General features: G+C 44.9%; 1 protein-coding gene across 2 annotated transcripts in view; it reads left to right on the top strand.

Moving 5' to 3' along the window:
• The first annotated feature begins 1076 nt into the window (after positions 1 to 1076).
• Positions 1077 to 24041, top strand: part of bcl11aa (BCL11 transcription factor A a) — a 47726-nt gene continuing 24761 nt past the window's right edge. Inside the window, exons 1-2 of one of the 2 annotated variants that reach the window (XM_076742432.1) lie at positions 1077 to 1336; positions 5424 to 5876. In XM_076742432.1, the coding sequence (XP_076598547.1) occupies positions 1282 to 1336; positions 5424 to 5876 (508 nt within the window). In that variant the 5' untranslated portion in view covers positions 1077 to 1281. The remainder of the gene's footprint in view (positions 1337 to 5423; positions 5877 to 24041) is intronic. The other variant, XM_076742433.1, reaches the window with a different exon arrangement.

The raw sequence follows: 24041 nt of genomic DNA, 5'->3' as shown, positions 1-24041 counted from the left end.
TGTGTAAGCAGAGCAGCACGGACCGCTGTGTAAATGATGCTACTGCATGTTAAGCATATGTGAAGCCACCCGGGTTATATATGTCTTTCTTTCTGCTGGTGGTTCAACCTGTTCGTCCTGCTCGCTGCAACCGGATAGTTTGCAGCGCTCCTTGTCATCTGAACACGTGCGTCCCTTTCTCTCGATCTGCGTAACGCAGCCTTTATGTGCGCGCGCCTTAAGGACACACACGTATGCACAAGTCCGCGTGCGTCCAGGTGAACTTATAGCCAGCACTACGCGCTTTTCTCAGGCTGAAACAGTGGCCACCAAATGCGACAGACTTTGTACACACACACACACACACACACACACACACACACACACACACACACACCTCCGGTCTGTAGTATATGCAGCAGTACAATATCTGCAACCTCCAGTGAGCTCCTGTCCGCGGCTTCCCTTGCCCTGTTTTGCGTCCACCTCTCTCTCTCTCTCTCTCTCTCTCTCTGCATATTGCTTTCATTAGACATCTCTGCCTCTCTCTCTCTCTCACTCGCGCGCTCACACACACACACACACACACACACACACACACACACACACACACACACACACACACACACACACACTCCTCCCTCCCTCATAGTGCCTCTAGTCCGGCCCCCCTGATCTCTGTGTCCATTGGCTTCCACTGGGTCTTTTTCTCATGTCCAGCCCCCCCCTCCTCCTCCTCTCCTCCGTCCCCCCCACCTCTCTCTTTCTCTCTGCCTCTAATGACCGTCCATTGGTGTTGTTATTGCGCGTCCCGTCTGTCCCTCCTCCCACTCCCACTCCCACTCGGGTGCCTCGGCCCTGCCCATGTTTTTGTATGTCGGGTGTCTGTCCATCGCCTGACGTTCAAGTTCGCCGGGAACGTCACGTCCGTGCACTTGAACTTGCACAGCTCAGAGGGGGGGGGCGGGGGGGGGGGGGTTGAGGGGAGGGGTGGTGGGGGGGAGGGGGGGCTTTTGCCATTTTTTCCATCTCTCTCCCCTTCTCTCTCTCTCCATCTACCTCTCTCTCACTCTCTCTCTCTTTTTTCTCTGCTCTCCTTTCTCAAAAAAGCCATGACGGCGATCCCGCGATCCATCTTCGCCTCCGCGCCATCTTTGTATTATTTCTAATTTATTTTATTTTTTTTTCTTGTGGATGTCAAAGGTGTTGGATGAAGATATTTTTTTGCCCCACCGGAGTCTCCTCTCTAACCCCGGCTCTCCCCGATGTGATCCGCGCTGAACGCCGCCGCCTCCAGCCACCATGTCTCGCCGCAAGCAAGGCAAACCCCAGCACTTAAGCAAACGGGATTTTTCGCGTAAGTAAAGATGAAAAAAAGAAAGGAAAATGTCACTTCTGGCTTCCCTTCAATTCATTCAGCAAAGGGGGTGAAAAGGCAGCGAAACAGGAGCTTGTGGACACCAGACGCACCGCTCGGACCCGCGGTCAACTGGACTTAACAGCGTGGAGAAAAAGTGCGACACATCCGTGCGTAAAAGCCGCTCAGAGATCCCAAAAGCCCGAAAGAGAGAAAAAAGTTTTGTGTGTCGGTATACACCCGTTACTGCTTCTCTGTTACACGGCGAGAATGTGCATTCATCGGCTGTTAAATGCACTCGCTGTGGCTCCGGTGCCCCCACGGTCGCTCCGGTCAGTGGAAACGCGCAGGGCTCCCGGTAGCAGAGCGCGTCCTCTCCGCGGAGCTTCGTGGAGAAATCAACCCCCCGGAATATCGCTGTCTGATAAACTCTGCGGGCAGGTTTTTCATCTGCTCTCTCTCGTTCTATTTTTGGATTATTTTCAGAAAAAAAACTTGGAGGTGGATTTTTGGATCGAGGGGGGAAAAATCTCGTGTCCGACTGTTTACAACTGCCTCCCTCTACCAGCAGCTCGGCAGTAGAGACAACACAAATCGATTTATTTTTACACAGCTTCAAAAATCCTAATGCCTCTTATGTAAAGGCTGTTTATTGATGTTTAGCTTAGATGAGAAGCTTTCTTCCTAAACAGACAGCAGAGCCGCTGCAGTCCAGAGTTAGAGGCAAGAAACACAGCAACAGGACAGCAGCATATCTGGTCCTACCGCTTTTGTTATTTTTCTAGTAAAAGCAAATTTGGACCAGCAAAAAAAGTACAACTTAAGATTCTAAAGCTTCGTGTACAGTGAAGGTAAGACACAATCCGTTCATTGGTGTGTTGCAGCTGCAGCGTGTGAAGAAAAGCGACAAGATCCCAACTATTTTTAGTTGAGTCGGCAGAATCCGTCTTTACGCACGGCGTTTATTTTATTCCCAAAGCTTTATTTTTTCCAGTTTACTTGACGCACACGTCTGATATGTGACGAGAGAGCAGATAAGTGTGTTTAGAAACTGAGGGGCGACTAGCAAAGTGGCGTTTATCACCGCACCATGTGCCACACTGTCTGTCGCCTCGCAGCGTTTCAGCGTCGCTCCAAGAGTCCCGCAAACAGAAAAGAAGACAGTTGAGCATCTTTACGTTTAAGTGCTTGATTGTGTTTCGGTATGTTGACTGGCTGTCGCCTATGTTTGGTTTGGGCAGAGGAAATGTGTGTGTGTGTGTGTGTGTGCGTGTGTGTGTGTGTGTGTGTGTGTGTGTGTGTGTGTGTGTGTGGCCCCGGCTGTGTGACAGCGCAGTCACCATGGCCATGTGCCGTCGCTAGGAGGCAGAGCGCGATCAGAAAATCCAGCGCTGAACTTGAACCTGATCAGTTTCACCGCCACCCCTATCTACACGGGCTACTATTTGGCGATCTCTTTAGAATAAAGGGAAGGTATACAAGTCATGGGGAGGGAGGGGAAGGAAGCAGAGGAGGGAGGGAGGGAGGGAGGGAGGAAGGAAGGAGGACCCCCCCATATCCAAATCTACAATTCCTCTTCATCACCCCAAACCCACCTTTTCTCCTTGTATCTCATTTTTTTGTGCATCACAGTCTTACATAGATGCAGGCTGCAATCAGCATATGCAGCTCCGCTGTAATATGCCTGCAGACCTCGCCTTTTACCCCCCTCAAACTTCACACCACACACACCACACATTTCATTTTGCATTCAGATTCACATTTGTCACTAATGGATCTCTCAAGCAGCCATCCATCCCTGATTATTTCTCCTTTTCAGCCCCCGCATTCTCATCTTCTATATTCTATATTACAGTTCTATATTTTTGTTGGATTGTTCAGCATGTGCTGCATTTCTACAGTGTGCTTCTTAACGGCATGATCAGGGTGAATTTAAGCGGCAAAACTGAACAGCACTCATCAGTGTCACAGCTCTATATTTTCTCCTCCAGACAAAATAACGTTATCAGTAATTTTCATATTTTGCCAAGATGGAAATATATTTCAGGTTCTTTATTTGGGTCTGCCTTCCCACAGTCACATTTTCTAGTTGTACCAGTTTTATAGATTTATCAGACAGGTGGAACTTTCTGCTTTCAGCTTCATGAAACGATTTCTAGTTGACAGTATACTTGTATCTTTATTTTTTCCACATTATGTTCCCGCTTTAGGAAATGTGATTGTATTGTAATGCATGTTTTGATATATTAATATGGTGTACAGACACATTATCCTCATCTCTGCACCTCTCGCTGTTTATTTCACCCAGTTGTTCTGCCTTAAAAATAGAATCAAATCTGTCATTTGTGCTTGTCTCATTTTTATTCAAATTGAACTCTGTGCAGTGAAACCTGCTTTGTGTTAAAAAAAAACAAACAAAACTGTTTTAGGTTTCTCTCCATCCACATGCCCCATTAAATCAAACAAAATGTTTTTTTTTTTTTTCAAACCCCGGATATCCACTCTTGAGTTCATCTTAAGAGGTGAGGGGCTTATGCAGCTTTCATTACATTTTTTTTGTTGTTTTATCCTGTGAATTTAATGCCCCCCCCCCGGGAGCTGTTGTGTAACTTGTGGCGTTGTGTTGACCTGAAGTTAAATCAAAGAGGAGAAGGGTGGGGAGGAGGAAGAGGAGAAGAAGGAGGAGGAGGAGGAGGAGGTGTTGATAGGGTGGAGGGCGGTAGTGGTAGTGGTGTTGGTGCAAGCCGGGAATTTATCATGTTATCTCCATGTCCCAGTTTGTGCACAGATGTCGCGCAGGATTGCAGCGTTCAAATGATATTTCCTTGAGGGGATGTAGTCCAAATTCAGCCCCCCCCCCCACCTCTCTCTCTTTCTCTCTCTCTCTCTCTCTCTCACACACACACACACACACACACACTCTCTTACACATGCATGCACAGGAACCCTATCCTTTTTATCAGACAAAATCTGTACCAATCACCCAGACAGTGAAAATTAAAATCTATTTTTTGACTCTCAGTGGTTTTAAGTTCATTAAAATGTGAAATTGGCGGCTGAGTAAAGAAGGTCAACATGCATTAGGCGGCTAGCACAGAGTCAGACTCTTCACCTTGGACTGGAAGATTTCCTTTAAAAGAGGGCCAGTGAATTATGTTCTCCCGTTTCGCTTCTCTAATTCAGCGGGCCGTTCTGTTCACACTCCTCTCCCTCCACTGCAGGACGGTCTGAGCTTGACAAAAGGCTTCTTAAAAAAGTAGTCAGGAGTTAATCCGGCCTCGGAGGGGTGAGGAATCGGGTTGAACGGCTCATTTTGGGGTGATTTCCTGCTGTACAAGCGGCTGGTATCTAAGAACTATAAGTCCGGCACATGTAATCGAGGCCGAGGGAAGAGTTTTCCCTCTCCCTGACACACACTCGCTGCGCTGCCTGTCTTCCTTCTCCTATCCCCGGCACATATGTTGGACATGTTTGTGACAGCTTTCCCTTCTGCTGATTACAGGATCAAAACCTGTACAAACAAGGTTAGGCAAGTCAAACTCATCCACATATTTAGTTTTTTGGTGAATGCTGTGTTTAAGCATCATTTTCGAAGCGTCCCCTGTCATTGGCTATGAAATTGTTATCTTTGAGGAATCTGATTTGAGCTTTGCAGCTATTCGGGATATTCTTTCCCACCATTTACTCTTATGATGTGTGATCCAGATCAGCTTGCATTGTAATCATTTTTCCTGCATTACATGCATTTCTATCATTACAAGGCACATTTTCTCACCCCGTTATTGTGTACACCACATGTCAGGCTTGTGTTTAGCTTTGACTCTTTAACTCTCATCCTCTATGTGACAGAATGAGAAAGGTCGTGTGTGCACTCTTCTCTTGTCATCTATTCCCACAAATAGTTGTATCAATAGGTTTCAATTACAGGAGAGACAAAGAAAAATATAAATGCATGGTTGTTGCTTTTTTTTTTTTTTGCCAACTTCTAATTTCTTCCTTTTTTTTCTTGCTCACTCTCCCTATTTCCTCCCACCCCCCTCTTCTTCTCCCTCTTCCTCTGTGCTTGTTCCCCCCTCTGCCTCGCCAGCAGCCGAGCCCCTCTCCACGGCCATCGTCTCGTCGGAGGAGCTGTCGGAGCGCTGCTCGGAGCACTCGGAGGAGAGCGGAAGCCTCAACGGGCACCACCCGGGCTCGACGGTGGGCCGGCTGGCCCGGCTGGGTCATGATGCTCACCCTTCTCTGGAGCAGGACCTGCTGACCTGCGGCCAGTGCCAGGCCACCTTTCCCCTGGCGGACATCCTGCTCTTCATTGAGCACAAGAGAAAGCGATGCCATGGGCCACCCTGCCTGGCTGTGGGCCGGGGACTGGACAAGCCCCCCTCGCCCTCCCCTGGCCTGGCCCTCACCCCATCACCTGCACTGGGCTCCCTGCGCAGCCGGCGGCCCGTGGAGGTGGGCGTCCAGGCCACACTGGCAGATGACGACGATGACCGGTTCTCATCTCCCCGGGGGATTTGCCCCAAACAGGAGCCCCTCCCAGGTAACCAGACCAGCTTCCACACCAACCAACATACACCACCTCTGACTGGATTTGACCACAGTTACAGCAGCACTCACATTAAGAGAGAGGCAACAGCTTGCTCAGGCAGTGGCTGCTACATCGTCTTTGCAGAGGATGTGATTGGCTTTTGTGTAAATAAGGAGGTTCGATCTTACAGAATATTAAAACTAGACAATCAGCAGTTTTCTTTCCTCGAAACGTTCTCTGAAATGTTATTCGTCAAGCAATAAATGAGCTTCGCCAGCCTGTGAGCAGCTTTCCGTGTTCAGATTCTACTTTTCTAATTGGCACGTTGTCATTTTGGGTGTGTGCATTGCCCTAGATGGGGTTATTTTTGTGGGTGTGTGTTTCATGCGATGCCAGATCTTGTTTTTATATTGTCGACACAATGCGCGTGTGTTGTCGTACCACAAGCCAGCACAGTCTAAAGTCTAGTCTACATGTTACAGATGATCTCCATCCAAACCTTGTGTGGGCTGTAGTCGTCTGAGCACAGGGTTTTTAGGGGAAATACACATACCAATCCTTGTTAAGGCAAGAAATCTGATTGGCTGAGACTTGTTTGAGGGGGGGCTTGGCTGTTGTCAGACAAACAACAACAGAGGGACGTCACAGGTGGGGAGGAAACCCGAGAGAATACGCCTCTGTTCTCTTTTGCAGCTGACACAAAAGCACACACACTGGTTTGATTTAGGATGGCTTTCTCCTACTGTGTGTGTGTGTGTGTGTGTGTGTGTGTGTGTGTGTGTGTGTTTGTGTGTATATCCGAATAGTCTTTTCTCTTTACTGACTAGTGTAAAGGGCAGCGTGTATCTTCATGTGTGTGAGAGACTGTGTAAGACAATGTAACAGATCTTATCATCAACCCAAGTCTGACCAATTATCCTCCCACTGATCTACTGAGTTTACTGCAGAACGCATGTGTCAGTGAATGTGTGTGTATATTCATGTGTGCGCGTGTGTGTGTGCGTTTTCCCAGTATACCCAGTTTGGCCATGGTGACCAAATCCCACCGGCCAGTGGCAAAGAGACATGTGTGACCTTGAGTTTGTGTTACCACTGGTCAATGAGTGAGTGCACTTGTGAGACCACGGTGTGTGTGTTTGTGCGTGTGTGTGTGTGTGTGTGTGTGTGTATGCAGATGGAGGACCAGTGGCTGAACTGTATGTGTGTTTGTGTGTGACTTTCAGTCTGGGGAGTAACTACAGCCTCTTTCTGGGATTGGGTGTGCGGAATGTGTGTTCTTGCATAACGTGTGTGTGTGCGTGCGTGCGTGCGCGCGTGTGTGCCTCTCTCTCATGTGGCCCTAGCAGATGTGTCCTGCTCTCGGTGTGGTTTCCCCCTTTCCACTGCCACATCTTACCCGACTAAATGCAGCCCAGCTCTCCATCTCTTTCATTCTGTTCCTTCTCTGAGTTTACCTCCATACCAAACTTCATAGGTAAAACGCACAATTTTCCTCCAGTTTTATCACTCCCTTTCCTTTCTATCTCCTTTCCCAGGACAAAAATCAAATGAGAGGCGAGCGGAGAGAGTGGGAAAAGCCAGTTTTAGTTTTGCTCTTAGAGGGAAAGTCGTTTATTTAAAGCGTCTTAACACCACTAATTATTTGTTGCAGCGCCATTTTTTATCTTCCTCGTGCATTTTAATTAGCAGTAGTTTTTAGTGGCGGGCTGCCTGTACTAAATTAGCCGTTGCAGAGAGACAGAGAGGGAGAGAAAAAGGGGGTGAAGATGAAATAGAGCAGCGGAAACACACTAGCAAAATACACACTTTATCACTTTGCTCGTTGAATGCAGCGCAGGAATCCTAAATGTTGCAGTTTGTTTTCCATGTTTTTGAGGAAACAAGCAAAATAAGCTGTTTGAGGCACTGCTTGTTGTTTCTTGTAATTGATTTCACTTCTCACAATTTTTGCAGCTGCAGCAAGTGGAGATGAGGAAAATTGTCAACAAAGATGCATTTGACCTTTGACCTTTGGTCTTTGCCGCCCAGAGACACATCTATCTACTGTATGTCAGCTGGAAGGATGTTTTTTTTTTTTTTGCCAAAGCTGCTTGTGTCTCTACCATGACTATACATTTCAACACCCACTCCCACACACACACACACGCACTCTCACAGACACTCACCAGCTAAACTGGGTTATTAGAGCGATTTACATCATAATACAGGCGTCTGGTTGCCTCAATAGCGTTGTGTGTGGGAACGTCTTGGTAGGAACAGCTGTACACTCAGACAGGAGAAGAAAACAGGACAGCAGTGTTATATATCTTGTCTGATGTTGACGTCAAGCTGAACAGCAGACAGACCGGGCGTTATTAAACGTGTGGAATTTTAAATCGAGAAGAAAAACTCTGCCTCGAAAAGGATCCATCTGCAACAAGGAATTCGTCATTTTATTTACATCAATCCTCCTTAATCGGCGCTTTTCTTGGCCCTTCTCTCAGCCACTGGACACACACCAGTACAAACACCACCTCACATGCTGAATTAACGCAACACATCCATTCTGATAGCTGATAATTAAAGCCAGTATTTTCCTCCCCCGACCCCAGCTTTCAAGCTAATTGACCCCAAACTGTCATGGTGAAGTAAATATGTGAAAGGCATACAAAAAAAAAATCTGGTGGAATTTCAGCCGCAATGATAGCCATCCAAAAGCATTCCTAATGACAAAAAAAGGAGGCGAGGGAGGAATGCGTGTGTGTTTCTTATTTGTAAATGCTGGCTTGGCGTACCACTGTGTCTCGCAGGTTTCTCTTACAGTATATAAAGCCTCTGCTCAGCCAGCGAGGCATCGGAAATACCAATAACAAGAATTACATATGCAGAAAAAGCATAATTTCATACCTCTGTTTTTTTACCTCGAAGACTAAACATATGTCAGTTCAATACAGGTGATCCCCCTCAATATTTTAAATTCAACACGCTCGTCTGTATAGCTTTAATCTGTTGGTATTTACATGAAAACATGATCCATCATTTTCAATTTATCTTGCCTTTTTTGGGGGGGATTTACTATTCTAATGAGAATTCCATTTTATGTTGGCTTCTTTGAATATTTTTCATCCTATGTCGCAGGACATCAGACGCCCTTTGCTTTGTCTCTGCATATGCAGCCTGTTTTTCTGCGTGCATCTGCCTATATAACGTGATGGCTGCATGGCTGCTTGTTGTAAAATGTGCATCTGCGTCTATGGTCAGAGTGCTACAGAGCTCCTCTGGCTGCTGCGAGGCTCAGAGGAACACAAAGCGTCGGACTTGTGCCGGAACGCTGCTATTTACATATCAAACAGCTCCGACTGAGACATTACCTGTGTGTGTGTGTGTGTGTGAGGGAGAGAGAGAGCACTGTACAGGCAAAATGCCGATCAGTGATGCAAAAAGGCAGCATACCCGCCCACCCACACCACACACAGACTCACACACACATGGCTAGTGTTCTCTCTCTTGCCCATTTATTCTATTAATCCCTGACTGAGATGAAAATTCTGATTATAATCCCTGAGGCGCCCCTCATTCAGAAACAGCATCGCTAATGTCTCAAAAGAGAGGGGTTTGTGTGTGTGTGTGTGTGTGTGTGTGTGTGTACACTGATGTGTGTGAATGGACATGTCTCGCTCCCTTTTTTTCTTTTAACTAAAAGTGGTTCTGATTGGGGAAAAAAAAAAAATCTTGGCTTGAAAATTGAAATTTAGAATGAATTCTTTGCAGATTATTTCGACAGTAAATACAATTTCTGCTGTCCAGTTTGCCAAGTGATTTCTCATAATTAGCATCAAGAATTTAATCCTTTCCTCTATGGGAAATCACTCATAATATGTGTGTTAATGAGCTGAAATTGATACGTGGCCAGTACAAAGAATTATTCATCATATTGACCACTGACTTTATTGAGCAATATTGACTGATAACTGCATTATTGTCGTAATATTAGCTCATTAACAAAGATACCAGTACTTGTACATGATTACAAATCCCCAAATTTCTAGAGACCCATTCATCAGACACACTGATATTTTTCGCCCCCCAAAAAATCTGGTTTTCTGTCCTTCATTATGGGTGAGCCCATTGAAGAGTCATCCTGGCTTGAAGCCTCGTAACATGAATATTGTTAGTCTATGATCTAGTGATTAGCAATTAGCTTATCATCACTGGCTAATGCTACCCACCTCAATACACATTAGTGCATTTTTAACACCCATTCATTGTCTGGCTCCGTGTCAGATCTCTCTCTATCTCATGTCTATTCTCTCCCTCCTCTTCTTTTTTTTCATTTTCTCTTTTGGCTCATGCGTCCGTCTCTCTCCCTGCAACATTAGCAGTCAATGCAAATCCGGGACAGCCAATTGATACTGAATCAATTACAGTATGTTTGGTGTGTGTGTGTGTCTCTTGCTGTAGCACGTCCCGGCAAGCCTACAAAGAGATTTCACACACTGGCTGCCATTACTAATCTATTGTAGTTCCCCCTTTCTTTCTCAACATAAGATTTTATTTAGTGGACTCAAGTGCAGCATTTGAACTCCAGCGTTTCTCTCCCAGAATCTGACTGTGGAGGCATTTTGAATGAGCTTACTGAATGTAAACATGGTCGTGTGTGTAGAAAACATCAGCAGCAGGCTAACATATCCTGCAGGCCACTGGAATGACGGGAACAGCTAATAATCTGCCACTGAGGCCAACAGGCTTTACTGTGCTTTATATTCAGGACTCACACACACACACACACACACACACACACACACACACACACACAAAAACTCTCCATAAACTGCATATTGACTGAACTGTTGATTATTGTCTTGCTGTAAATGTGTGGGTGTGTGTTTGCACAGCGTGTCTGCAATCCAGACGGAACCAAAAAACTTGGAATTCACTGCTGACAAATTTTGGACGCTGTGATAAAACAAGGAAAGGAAAAAAAAAAAAAAAGTACTCGGTGTTTGCTCAAAATAGAACATGAAGCACTTCACGTGAAAGTTTCTTTTCTTTCGCCTGTGCTGGGAAAGTCCACATCGGTGAGCCTGTTGATTTGTCGTTTATCCTGTTTGGTAATGCTCACAAGCACACACACACACATACACACACACACAGACATATTTTGTTACATAATATAGTATTAGGGCAGCAGCATTGAATGGCTGAACTAGTCTGCTTTAGTCGTGGTTCTTTATTTAAAGGCGTACTTCAGCAATTTAACATTGCACGTACCAATAACACTGGCAGACTCATGAGAGACAAGGGATTAAGAGAGATTATAAAAAGAATGGTCAAATTTGAAGTACACACAGAGTTTGGGTCAAGCTCCAAAAATGCTGCATCCTACATTTCCCACAATGCAACTAATGCTTATTTTTAAAGCACCTACAGTTGCAGTTTGTAGTGCAGGCTCTCACTGTTAGAAATTTGTGGTCTGCACGCCTGTGCTGAGAGAACCATGATGATGTCACTGTGACATCATCAGGGTTTATTTGGTTTTACAAACACACAGAGGATATTATTCCACTGTTTTCTCAGCCTGACCGAAACCAGCACGCTGATCCGTCTGTCTAAAATCAGTGGAGTTCCCCTTTAAGTGACTCAGGGTTAACCTAGAATTTGCCAAAGTGACTTGGACCTGCTAGGTCCAGGGCTGCTGCTCTGGATGTGAACTCTGACCTCTCTGTGGAGTGAGGAAGAGTAGAGACAAGAGAGTTTCCCTATGCTGAATCAGAAGGCTCTCACATTATGATTTCAGCCGTTTGAAGATGGACGCTGTTCAGGCACCAACACAGTCACAACCATTTGTTTTTTTAATCACCTGCCTTTTGTTTTACAGTGCAAATGGCATTCATGATTGTAGCAATAACGTGCAAAATGCTCTTATTTAACAGTGCAAAATTTTACAACAGTAGCTGGTGCCTTTTCCTCAGACAGCTGCACAGGAAGCGATGCATTTTGCATGTGCGGTGGATTTGGAATAAATAGAAGAAGAGCAGGGCATGATCACCGCCACCGCAGCTGAACAGACAACAACAACATCAACATCAAAGGGTAAAAAAGAAAAAAAAAAAAAAAAAAAAAATCCGAGAGAAATACGTCACGTTGCCCACACACTTTGAATGACAGCTGATCCCTGGGAAACGCGGCGCAGACGCACCGCAGCAGCGATGACCAAAGATGGAGACAGATATGCAGAAAACAAAAGATCTCCCAGATTACGGTGGTCGGCAAACCATGCTAAAACAATGACAATGGCAGAGAACAATAAGACATTAAAAAGACCAGTGTTATTTCCCAGTTTGCAGTATTTGCAGCCGTGACAGTGTGTCGGTGACGTGCGTGACGTCAAGCGGACTACTGTACGCGCTGTGTGATGGAGGCTTGTTTATTGATCTGGCTCGTTGTGTTTATGCGAGCGATTCGACATCCACGCTACATCTACTCCTTCGCGGTGAGAGGGAAAGCTGCTGTTCTTGGCTCTCTCGCTGCTCGCTCTCTGGGTGTGTGTGTGTGTGTGTGTGTGTGTGTGTGTGTGTGTGTGTGTGTGTGTTTATTCCTGCGCACTCCCCAAAAAGACGCACACGCTCGGTCTGCTCAGGGGGTGCACATGTAACTCAGCTCTCTTATTATGTTGAAGGCAGTTGAAGGCCTGTTCATAAAACTGTTTATACACTACAAAGCTTATTTATATAGGCCACTGGATTACAGAGTGGCTCTACACACATACCTCACACACACTCACGCACGCACGCACACAGGCGCGCGTTCACTTCTATGTGTTCATTTGTCAGTGTCTCTCTTTGTATGTACCTGTTAATACTTATGCAGCATGCCTACATGTGTGTGAGTGTTTCAGTGTGGTACAAGTAAACATGAAAGAGTGTGTGTGTGTGTGTGTGTGTGTGTGTGTGAGCTGGCAGTGTGAATGCAGGACATCCCCTGGTGAAGTGTGCCAGGGCTGAGCTGGCAGTGTGTGTGTGTGTGTGTGTGGCCAGTATGTGTGTGTGTGCATGTGTGTGGAAGGGCCTGGCTCCTCGCTCTGGTTTCATGTTCCCCATTTGGCTGAACTACAACTACAACTGCAGAAGGGCAGCACACACACACACACACACACACACACACACACACACACACACACGGCAACTGTAACTGCGTGTGTGTTGATACTGTAAGTAGAGCACATATAGTGTATGCACAGCTCCGTATGAGTGGGTCTAATCTTTTATTTTGGCATTGTGAGTGTCAGCCTTTCTCCTCCTCTCACTCCCACCACCTTCTCCACTTTACCTCCTTCTTCTCAGCAAATGAAAAGCACGTTGAGCGTCGAACAAAGTGCTCCTCAAAGCAGGATAACATATGTAATTCTTGTGATCCCAGGCAGCTCACTTGATATTTATTTTAACACAAACTGCAAACCTGCAAGAGGAGACAACCGAGGCTCCTGATGGAGTTTCACAGTTTGTTCTCTTGGAGGGAGACTTCAGAACACGCAAGGAGCCAAAAACAAGCTCAGTCGTGTATACTGATGATGTCATGGATGGTAAAGATGCTGTTAGTATTGTTAATATTATGACAGGAATATGTCTTTAAAAGTAAACATAAAAAAATCAGCTACATCTTCTGATGTCGCACAGACGAGCATTTGTCATGTTAAAGCCCAAACCCCGTAATCACACGCGCTCCGTCCTCAGATGTCGAGGAATACACCGTTTAATAACGCTTAAAAATCATACGCATAAACACACACACACACACACACACACACACACACACACACGCACACACACACACACACACGACATATAAGGAACTCCCCCACCACCACCACCACGAGCAGCAGCAGCAGCAGCACTGACTTTTGCCGATAATTTGCGGAGGCTCATTTGAATTTTAAGCGCTACTTTAATCTTCAAAGCTCAAATAGCTTTATGAATATGCATGCAGTGGGCAGACTTTAGTTCATTACCTAGTTGTAAATTCTAATGACCATTAGGTCCTCACAGTAATTGCCAATTGTTTTGCATTTTTGATTGGCCTATTACCATGCGCATTCGCGGCGCGCATCAGCTACGCTTGTCAGAGCCGACATGTCAAGGGGTGTTTGTGTGTGTGTGTGTGTGTTTTCATGCCAGCGTGTGTATTTTCTCATTTGTGCCTTGGGTGAGAGACGTGTGTGTGTGTGTGTGTGTGTGTGTGTGTGTGTGTGTGTGTGTGTGTGTGGGCGAGCTGGGTGTGTTTTTTAGGCTAATATAAATGAAAGTTGCATTTTTTTTAATTGTGCGAAGATTGAGAGCCGCGCCAGAGATTGGACATATTTAATTTACATGATGTCTCGTCTGTTCCCTCATTACACTGCTTGTCTCTCACAAACACACACGCATAAACACACACACACACACACACACACACAAACACACACCCAAGATATACCCAATGCAAACCATCTGGCTCTCTCCTGTATGTGTCCGTCTTGACATGGTAAAATGATTTCTCAATGCCCATCTCTCTCTCACTCTGTCAGCCTATTCATTTTCAGTGTCACCCCCCCTTTTCTGTTTCTCCTTGAACAAACAGATGTCAGATACTTCTCTTTTCTCTCTCCTCGGCCCTCCCCGACTCTGTCTCAGGCTGCCATTTTGGAGACAGTGATTCGTCTTCCTAAGTGAGTTTCTCTCTAAACATGGATGAAAACTTGTGAAAAAAAGGAAAGAAAAAAAAAATTCCATTGTTCTGTCCTCAGCAGAAAAACACAACTGTGTGTGTGTGTGTGTGTGCGTGCGTGCGTGCCATGCGGTGGTGCATACACACAAGAAAATAGGCACCTGTGCGTCAACACTCACTTACGGACGCACACCTTGTTCTTCCTTTGTGCTCAAAAAGAGGCCTGTTCTGAAAGTGTCTTTTGTCAGAGCAAGACAAAAGAAAAAAAAAAATCAATAATATAAGTCAATTTTCATCTAATAATGAGACAGGACAATTAAGAAAATGAGAACAAAGACAGAAGCAGCAACAACAAACAAGAACAACTAGTGCACAGGCGCTAATCTTTATGTTTTCTTCTCTGCTTCCCTTTGTTGCTTTTTTTCCCATCTTTTCACCCTCCCCTTCTACCCCCCAACGCACGCACACACACACACACACACACACACACACCTCATGTCTTCCCAGTTTGTGTACAAGTGCTGTGAGGGAGATATGTGAACCTACATAGCGATGAAAAGGAATTCTTAATTGCCCAGAAATGAGCAATGTTACAAACGGCGGTGTAATGGACGCAGCCGAGGGGAAGGATTGTGTGTGTGTGTGTGTGCGTATGTGTGTGTGTGTGTGTGTTTCGAGGGGTTGTCTCCAGTGGGACTCACGAGGCCTGTTTCCTGAGGTCTCTTTTAGCCCCCCTACACACACACACACAAACACCCTATATACCTCTGGCTGCTGTTACTCACTTCAAAGTTGTTAATATTCAGCTGGGAAACTGTATCCAGAGCACAGCTAAATTATTAAGCGTATGAACTTTTTAGGCAGTAAGATGAACTGATGGGCCACATCTATGAGATCCTCTTCTTCTTCACGTGTGCATGTGTGTGTGTGTACATGCCCTCTCCTTCTGCCCGATGCTTGGTCTTTGGCCAAGGGCATGCATAATTGATCCCATGCCCACTATCATTTTCTTGATGTAATTGCCCCGGTAAGATATGATGAAATCTAATGGATAATTTATTCCTCCAAAACGGATAAAGAACCACTAAAATGTACTTTATAGCCGTTTTTGTGCACATGTGCCATTTAGTAGTACGCTGATATGCACTAATATTCCAGCTGTGTGTGGTCAGTCTGGAAAAAACGGTACCGTTCCAGAGGGGGAAACCTCAAAAATGTTTAAAATGTCGACATTTGTGGGAGATTTCTGAAGGTAAACTCACCACTCAGTCACTCACTGCTGGTTTTTGATGCTGGCATGAATCATTATAATGTAGATTTTTATTATGTGTGATTACAGCACAAAAAATAGGTTAGGATAAAGTGTTTTGAAGGAAATAAAAATGAATGCTTTCCAGGAAACGTAGCTGATTCGTCTTCTGTTTTAAGGCTGCCTGAAGGTCATAGTTGAAGTCCCACTGCATCAGTGCGATGTGAGAAAATCAGCTGTGTTTTCTGACACCATAAAAACCTTCAAGAGTTGTAGGAGTTTGTCAAATTTTTTTCCAACTTGCGGAGGAATCATCCAGTAATTTAACCAAAGCTAAAATGACAAAATTGCCCTCAAAATTACCGCGGCGGTGACAGCAGCATTATTTAACACTTGCTTCATCTCACCACCTCTCAAATGTTCAACTCAACCTGCCCCCAACCACACCAAAAAAAAACATGTATTTAAAAATAAAGATGTCTAGTTAAATGAAGAGTGAAGTGTGAAAGAGACGATAATTCCTTGAACTCTTGCCCCGCGACAAATAATCCAGGGGCAAAGCCAGCCTTTTGTGCGAGTGTGTGTTTTTCAGCAAAGAGAGAAAATGCACCTTCACCTGCTCTTTCTCGTCATTTTTCACTCTCTTTCTGTCTGTCTTCCCCTCCTCTTTCTTTGCCGATCTCTCTTTTTCAACTCTTTTTTTTTTTTTTTGCCTCCTGTGCTGCAGTTTTCCGTTGGAAGACAGATGTGTTTCAACATGCTCTGGACTGTAGTTAACACTGCTGATCTCTCCCTCTCTCACACACACACACTCACTGTTCCTCTTTCTCTCTCTCTCTCTCACACACACCTGCACACACACGCACGCACGCACACACGCACGCACGCACGCACGCACACACACACACACACACACACACACACACACACACACACACTCTATTTCCCTTAATTTAATGGAACCCAACATCTCTTTTGGCCTTTGTTTGATATCTGACTTTTTTGTTTCTAGCCTGTTGAAAAGCGTCTGTTCAAAGGTATTCTCTTAAGACGAATATGTGTGTGTGTGTACATGCAGCACACCCCGAGCACCGTCTGTTGACAGACAGACAGACAAAGGGACACACACTCACACACACACACACACACACACACACACACACACACACACACACTGTTTATCTTTGCCATACAAGGGAAATGCAGGCCCCAATCTGCAGCCCTGGGAGAGGTGGGATGGGAAAAAAGAGACAGAAAGAAAGAGACAGGGAGATGAGGAGAAGAGGGCATAGGGGTAGAGTGCCCTGGGGGATAGGGGATGTGTGTGTGAGAGAGAGAGAGAGGGTAGAGCGAGGTAGGAAAGGCTGGGTCCTGGCGGTGGCTGTCCATTAACAGATGAACTTGGCAGACGTCCAACTGTTTGATGAGACGGGTGTCATAGGGCTGGCTGTGTGTGTGTGTGGATGGGTGGGTGTGGGGGCTACGCACACACAAACACACACACACACACACACACACACACACACACACACACACACACACACACCATCATTCCTTGCTTTGGCTTTGCATATTAACCCACTGCTAGCGTTCAGTGGAAGCTCTCATTCCCATTTTTATCTACCTACATACACACCTCTCCCTCACACCCACCCACATGCACACACACACACACACACTGAGTTCAACAGGCCCATTTCAGACTGGCTTGCTGGCATGCAAACTGTGCCGTGGAGGGTTAAATAAGGAAAGTACAAAAAGGAAAAACAACAAAAAAGTTCAAACACACACATAAAACGAAAAAAAAAAAAAAATAATACAGCAGATTTCCACTAATGCCCCTGACCTGCCAAGCCCTCCACTTCAAGAGGCAGAAAAACGCACATAGGGAGAGATAGATAGACAAGGCAGAAAAAAAGCAGGAGGAAGTAAAATATACATATTTTTAACCTTTGTGGAACTGCTGCTTGTGTAACCGAGTGCGAGTTGACAGTGCAGGAGCACATTTATATTTACAGCAGCAGCCGGGGTCAGGAGGTGCAGCAGGAAGGAGGGAGGGTTACACACTTTCTGTAAATTTACACTGCCGAGCCGCCGCTGGCTGCCGAGCAGGTTCAGTGAGTTTGGTGCCTTGCTTAAGGGCACTTGCATGACGGTTGACTGTCTGGTTGCACAGTGGGAAAGTGGGTACAGCGAGCTGAGTTTCGACGTTGTAATTTCAGCTGTCATGATGTTCTTTTGCTTGATTGATAGGATTAGTGCCACACTCGCTGGTATTCTGACACAGGCATTTATTTCTAGTTGAGTAAAACGTTGTGCTCCTGCTCAAGGGAACTTTTGCTGCATTCGTTTTTCGTAGATGTGTACTTCGATGGTAGTTTTTAAGATTGTGCTTACACGTGTCTCCTTCCTCGACTCTGGCTCGGCCACAGACACACTGTACTTTACCTTTGCATGACTTTGCCCGCTCGTACTGTCTAGTTAAGCACATGCCCTTCATCTCTATCATGTTGTACAAGACACACTGTCTTTTACACTTGTAATAAAGATCAAAGGTGACGTGGAGAGTGAGAGTTGCATGACTAATATATGACTGCAAACATACAGGAAGTAAGTCATAAAGTCTACAGTTACTGTGCAGGTTAGACGCTCTCTCCCTCTCTCTCTCTCTCTCTCTCTCTCTCTCTCTCTCTCTCTCTCTCTCTCACACACACACACACACACACACACACACACACACACATAAAACTTCAAGAAGAAGACTCAAGTATCAAGACACTTCTTGAATATAGAAGGTTTCTGGCAAGTTTATTAACCAAAAGCACTGTACTGATGCAGAGCTTTAATGAATGGCTCATAAAGCATTAAAACTCAGTATGCCAGTACGGACTATTGCGAAAAGGTACACAGGAATGTTTCATTTGGAACTTCAAAGAAAAGAATTTAATCTTTAGTATATTTTGGTCTTTGACACACAAGATGGTTGCATTGTGTAAAAAGTTTAGCTTTTTTGTATGCAAAGTATTCAAAGTACCTTGAACACTGCATAATGTGACTTTCCTTACAGTAAATGCTGAGTCATGGGAGATACGAAAATCTTATGTTGAAACTTCTTTAAAGAATTGTTGCCCTCGCTAATGATCAGACTAATTCATCTTTGTGCAGTTAAACCAGCTGTGTGAGCTTGTGCTGGCAGGAAATGTGACATGTGGGCCCAGCATACTGTAGATGTGTAGAAAGTTTACAAGAGGACCAAATGTACAGCTTCTTTGTAGCCGTGCATGTGTGGGACTGCAGTAGACATGCAGTCATTTACTCAGCTGTTTTACAGTACACAGACATCACATGCTTATGTCATTTGCCAAGGGTCAGTGGGTGTATTCTGTATGTGCTATATGTGTGTGTGTGTGTGTGTGCCATATGTCAGGGCAGGTGGTATGTGGACTTTATGTTTGCAGTATAGGCCCTTACAGTACATGCAACATGAACTGTGAACTGGACACCATGACCTGCACCTTTAAGTACAGACTGAAACACATGCAGCAAATATGGGACGGTCACCTTATGTAACAGGCCCTCCTGCCGCCATATTGGAGGTCCAATTAAACAGACCGTGTTCGGTTATGTCATTTCATCACTTACAGTCTTGCCAACACATTTGATTTCACACTAGCTAATATGCAAATGCTTAACATTTAAGTTCATTTTAAAGCGGCATTAATTGATCATTTGGGGCCTTGGGGGCAACAGAACACGATGCAGGCTGAGCCACAGTACCTAGCGTCTGTCCTGGTGGATTAAAATTCTTGTTCAGGTTGTCGGTGTGGAAATGTGTCAGCGCACTCCTACATGAGGAAACGGGATTGTCAGATCTTCTTGAATCCTGCCTGATCAGTGAACGTATTTGAGCTTTAAATGCTCTTTTCACATGCTGAAGACTAAGACGTGCCACCTCTCATGCTACAGGCTTCTCATGTGGGTATTTGCATCAAGGTATCAGCCAAATACCTTGTCACCGTTATTACAAATGTGCAGCGCGTGTGTGTATCGATGGCTAAGATCCCTGACCGCTGCTGCAGTGCACCCATATTCTAACATGCACACATGCACCCCCTAAGGCCTGTAAGTGGTGTAACTTACTGTTCCTACCTTTGGCTATATCTCTCCTCAGCCCCTCTCCTGCAGGCTGTTTGTGGCAGCATTTGCTGCATTAAAAATGAGAGCTGCTTAGCTTGGAGCTACCATATCGGCTACCTTCTTTTCTCCCTGCGCTCTAATCTTATGTAAACATAGAAATCAGCTCCCAGCTCTCTCTGGCAGATGCAGGCCAGCAGTGATGTCCTACTGTGATACATCCCTCTAAAGCCTGGATTAAAAGTTTGGAGGCACGGGGCGTTTAGGGGAGGGGAGTTTATGTAGGAGTTGGGAGGGGGCAGCTGTCGTCTTTTCAGTGTATTTATACCTGCGAAAAACAGACAGAAAGACTGAACTAAGGTCTCAAGTTTGTTGCAATCCAGGGGGTTCATATGAATGCGGTCAGACTTTGCAAGAAGTCGTCTAAAGAGGAAGCTATAATTGTTCAGGAGAAGCAAATGTTTGCCCACAGGGTTAAAGAACAAATGAGAAAGCCAAATCTATTTTTTCATTAATGGGAGGGTGGCAGCGCTACGCTTTAAAGTGTCTATTCTGCCACAAATCCACAAGAAGAAGCGAAAAACGAGGGAGGGAGGCAAGCATCCCAAAAGAGAGACAAAGATAAAGTGGAATAAAGAGACGGAAAGAAAAAGATATCTACACCACGCTGAAAGAAGCACGTTGTGATGTGACCCATGTCCGGCTCCATGTACGCATAAAAGCATCTGTCTTCAAAGACATATTTTATGTATGTGTGTGAGCGTGTGTGTGTGTGTGTGTGTGTGTGTGTGTTGATATCTGCGTCTGCGGCTGTCTGTGTGTATCTGTGTCTGTGAATGATCTATGGTTTGTGTTTACCGTGCCATATTTCGGCCTGGCCTGCCGTCACCGGCGTATGAATGATAAATTGCGGATGTCCATCGGATTCACCCGAGCACCTGTGGTCCCTCGCTCCCCCGGCCGTGTGGCAGGAGAGCAGAAATAATAAATAAATAAGCAAAGTGAGAGATAAACAAAAAGGCCTCTTAGGGACGGGACTTTTTTTTTTTTTTTTTTTTACTCCAGGATTTGTTCGGGATGCAGGATTTATGGAGGACATTTAAGAGACGTATTCTGTCTTTCAGCTTTACTTTTTGGGAATATGAACGTGAACGCATCATGAACCTCTTTTGACTTAACTCATCTGAAATCTATCATATATAAAACCTACCCTGACAAGCTGTTTCACCCCGATGGGTAATTTAATTGTTTTCTCATTTTATTGATTTGGTCTATAAAAATGATTTTGTCTGACCCACAGCCCAAAACCCAAAGATATTAACCTAACAATCAATTTGAGAGGCGAGAACCAGCGGATTTTGCTTTTCATCAATTGATTATCAAAATGATGACATATTAATTTTCTACGAAACAGCTCATATATTAAACGACAAATCATTTCAGCTCTCCGGTAATTATCTGAAAGTCAGATATTCCGCTAAGGAAGAACATTTCCTTTCCCTCTCTCGCTCTCTGTCTTTCTACCTTGTTCACCTTCTGTTAATCTACTACCCTAATCACAGAAGAAAGCTCTTGGACACTTAGTCATCAGTTTATCTTCTAACTGCCTTTATCTACTGCTTATGAAGTGCTTTAACTGCAGATAGGAGAGATTTCAGCCTCCCTCTGAACCTGCAGGTTATTGTCTGACTGGTAAATGGACATTATGGACACAGATTGAGATAATGTAATCACCGGTGGGAACAAAGATTTTGGAATCTACGAGATTCCTGTTTTAGACTTTAGGTACAGAAAGCAGGAGAAAAGGCGCGTGTCGGAGGTGGAATGGTTGTTGTGTCACATACGGTTCCACCACAAAACGTGGTTTTGTGTCTCGGTTTGGATATTAGGAAGCGGATCAGGCTGTGAAATGAGTGTGTATGTAGGCCGTTGTTATAGCAGAGCTGTGTGAGTGTGTGGCCGGATCAGGATACTTTTTTTTTTTTTTTTTTTGGATCGTACCAACTCATTTCTGATGGAGGCTGCTCCGTCGTTCAGTCACAAGAACTCGCACTCTTGCACATACACCTCTTCTCCGCCTTTTCTTCATCTCCAAGTCCGACCTATTTAAATGTGTGTTTTTTTTAATGAAGTATCTGCAGTGTGTACACTGACCTGATGTCTGAGTTATGCTTCGCAGAAACAGCTTGTCAGCTGAATTTCTGCCGTTCCAACACGCAGCCAGTCATCTCTGTGTGTGTGTGTGTGTGTGTGTGTTCGGACATGGCTGCGTTCTGTTCACCACAGAGGCTTTCAAAGCTTCACGGCTCGTCCTTCTCCTCCTTCACCTCCTGGTTTCTGTCTCACTCTCTCCCTCTGTTTCTCTTTAGTCCCTCTCTCGCTGCTGTGTTTGTGTTTTCTCGGCCTGCTTGTCTCAGTAACAGTAAATACCCTTGCTACCTGACACAGATCCACCTTTCTACTTGACCGCGCACACAGAGAAGGGCAGCTGTGCGTGTGTGCGTGTGTGTGTGTGAGTGAAACAGTGTATTCTCCAGTGACCCTCTGCCCTCTGGTTTAAAGGACTGAGTGAACACACACACACACACCCTCACTCACACACACTTTCCCCCAAGCAGCCCCCTTCTTTGAGATAAAACACAGGTTTAATCTTTGACACTGTGTCCAAACTGGCCTCTTTGCAGGTGAGGAGAGCCTCCTGGGGAGTGTGTGTGTGTGTGTGTGTGTGTGTGTGTGTGTGTATGCATGCGTGCGTGTGTCTGTATGTGTGTGTATGTGTTCGTTTCGGCCTGACCTAAATGTGGAGGACAATAGCCTGGAGGCTGTGTGTGTGTTTGTTTGTGTGTACACACTGTACAGTATGTCTTCTTTGCTACCTCTGTGTGTTTGTGTGTTCCCGTTTTTTGGTTTTCTCCTCAGTCTGCCTCCTCACTTTCAGCCCTGATCTTTTCTTTAGTCGGCGACACAACTGTGTCACATATTGACTTTTTAATTGGTCTTTTCATAATGTGGATGGTGTTGGATACCTAGTCAGTCTTTCTCTGCTCAAGTCAGTCTATCAAAAGAAAGCAAGCCCTGCCTTAAAAGGTCAGTAAAAGGATATAAACACATTTTCTCACTTCTGTCTAGTGATAGCTAAGCATGCAGATAGTTTTAGTAGTCTAGGTTTTGAGATACATACACGTGCACTTGTCTTTTGGGTGAGCTGGCCCTTTAAGGAGCTGTGAGACCACATAAAAGAATATTTTAATTAGTATTGAGAGTTTTAGTGCTCTATTAATACTTGTTGGGCCTCAGTTATGACTACATACTAACTGTATACAGTATAATCTACTGTATATACTGATTGTATTAGTATATTATTTTTGCAGGCACAGTACAAAATAAACATACTACACTTTCTGTATGAACATAAATCATTATGTTTGCCAATCCAGTGACTTTAGAATACTACTACCAATGGAACCTCACAAATAAAACCAAAAATATGACAATTCAGTATCTATTTTTTGTTTATATTCGTTTTTTTTTTTTTTTTTTCATTTTTGCAGCCATGGGCCTCCATTTCCCTACAGTTCATACAGTCCAGCAACAGCTCACTCCTCATTCAGGAGACGTGGTCATGATTCAGGTCAACTTTAATACATGTTCAGCCCACGTTGGAGCATTTGTTTAATCCCTTGTCATCACTGTGGCGATACAGACTGAAGTCTGTTTGACATGCTACAGTGCTGCACAATAGAGTCACACAGAATTACTTTGCATAAGTACCAAATAAAGTTCGTTTCATTTTCAGTTCTCCTCACACACTCACTGTCTCGCGCTTGCCCACACAGTGTGCTCTCACTGTCACTGTCTGTTTCGTTCTGTCTCTTAGCGTCTGTCAGACAAATATCATATTAATTCAGTTACTCTCCCTGCCTGTAAAGCTCATCAAGGCTGGCCAGAGTTCGACCGAGTGCAACCCTGGTTGAGAGGAGGTTAACCGTTTTCAGATCGACCACAAAGCTGCTTCGGCACGCATCGCTGACAGTCTGAAAGGGATATTAAAGACGGATTTTGGGACTGGTGTTTCTTCTAAGCCAGTGGTTATGCCAGTTATCATTTTAAAC

This window comes from Chaetodon auriga, chromosome 11 (assembly GCF_051107435.1).
Source record: "Chaetodon auriga isolate fChaAug3 chromosome 11, fChaAug3.hap1, whole genome shotgun sequence".
In the NCBI taxonomy this organism is placed as follows: Eukaryota; Metazoa; Chordata; class Actinopteri; order Chaetodontiformes; family Chaetodontidae; genus Chaetodon; species Chaetodon auriga.
Note: the sequence above shows the minus strand (reverse complement) of the source record. Positions and strands in the feature narration are given on the sequence as shown.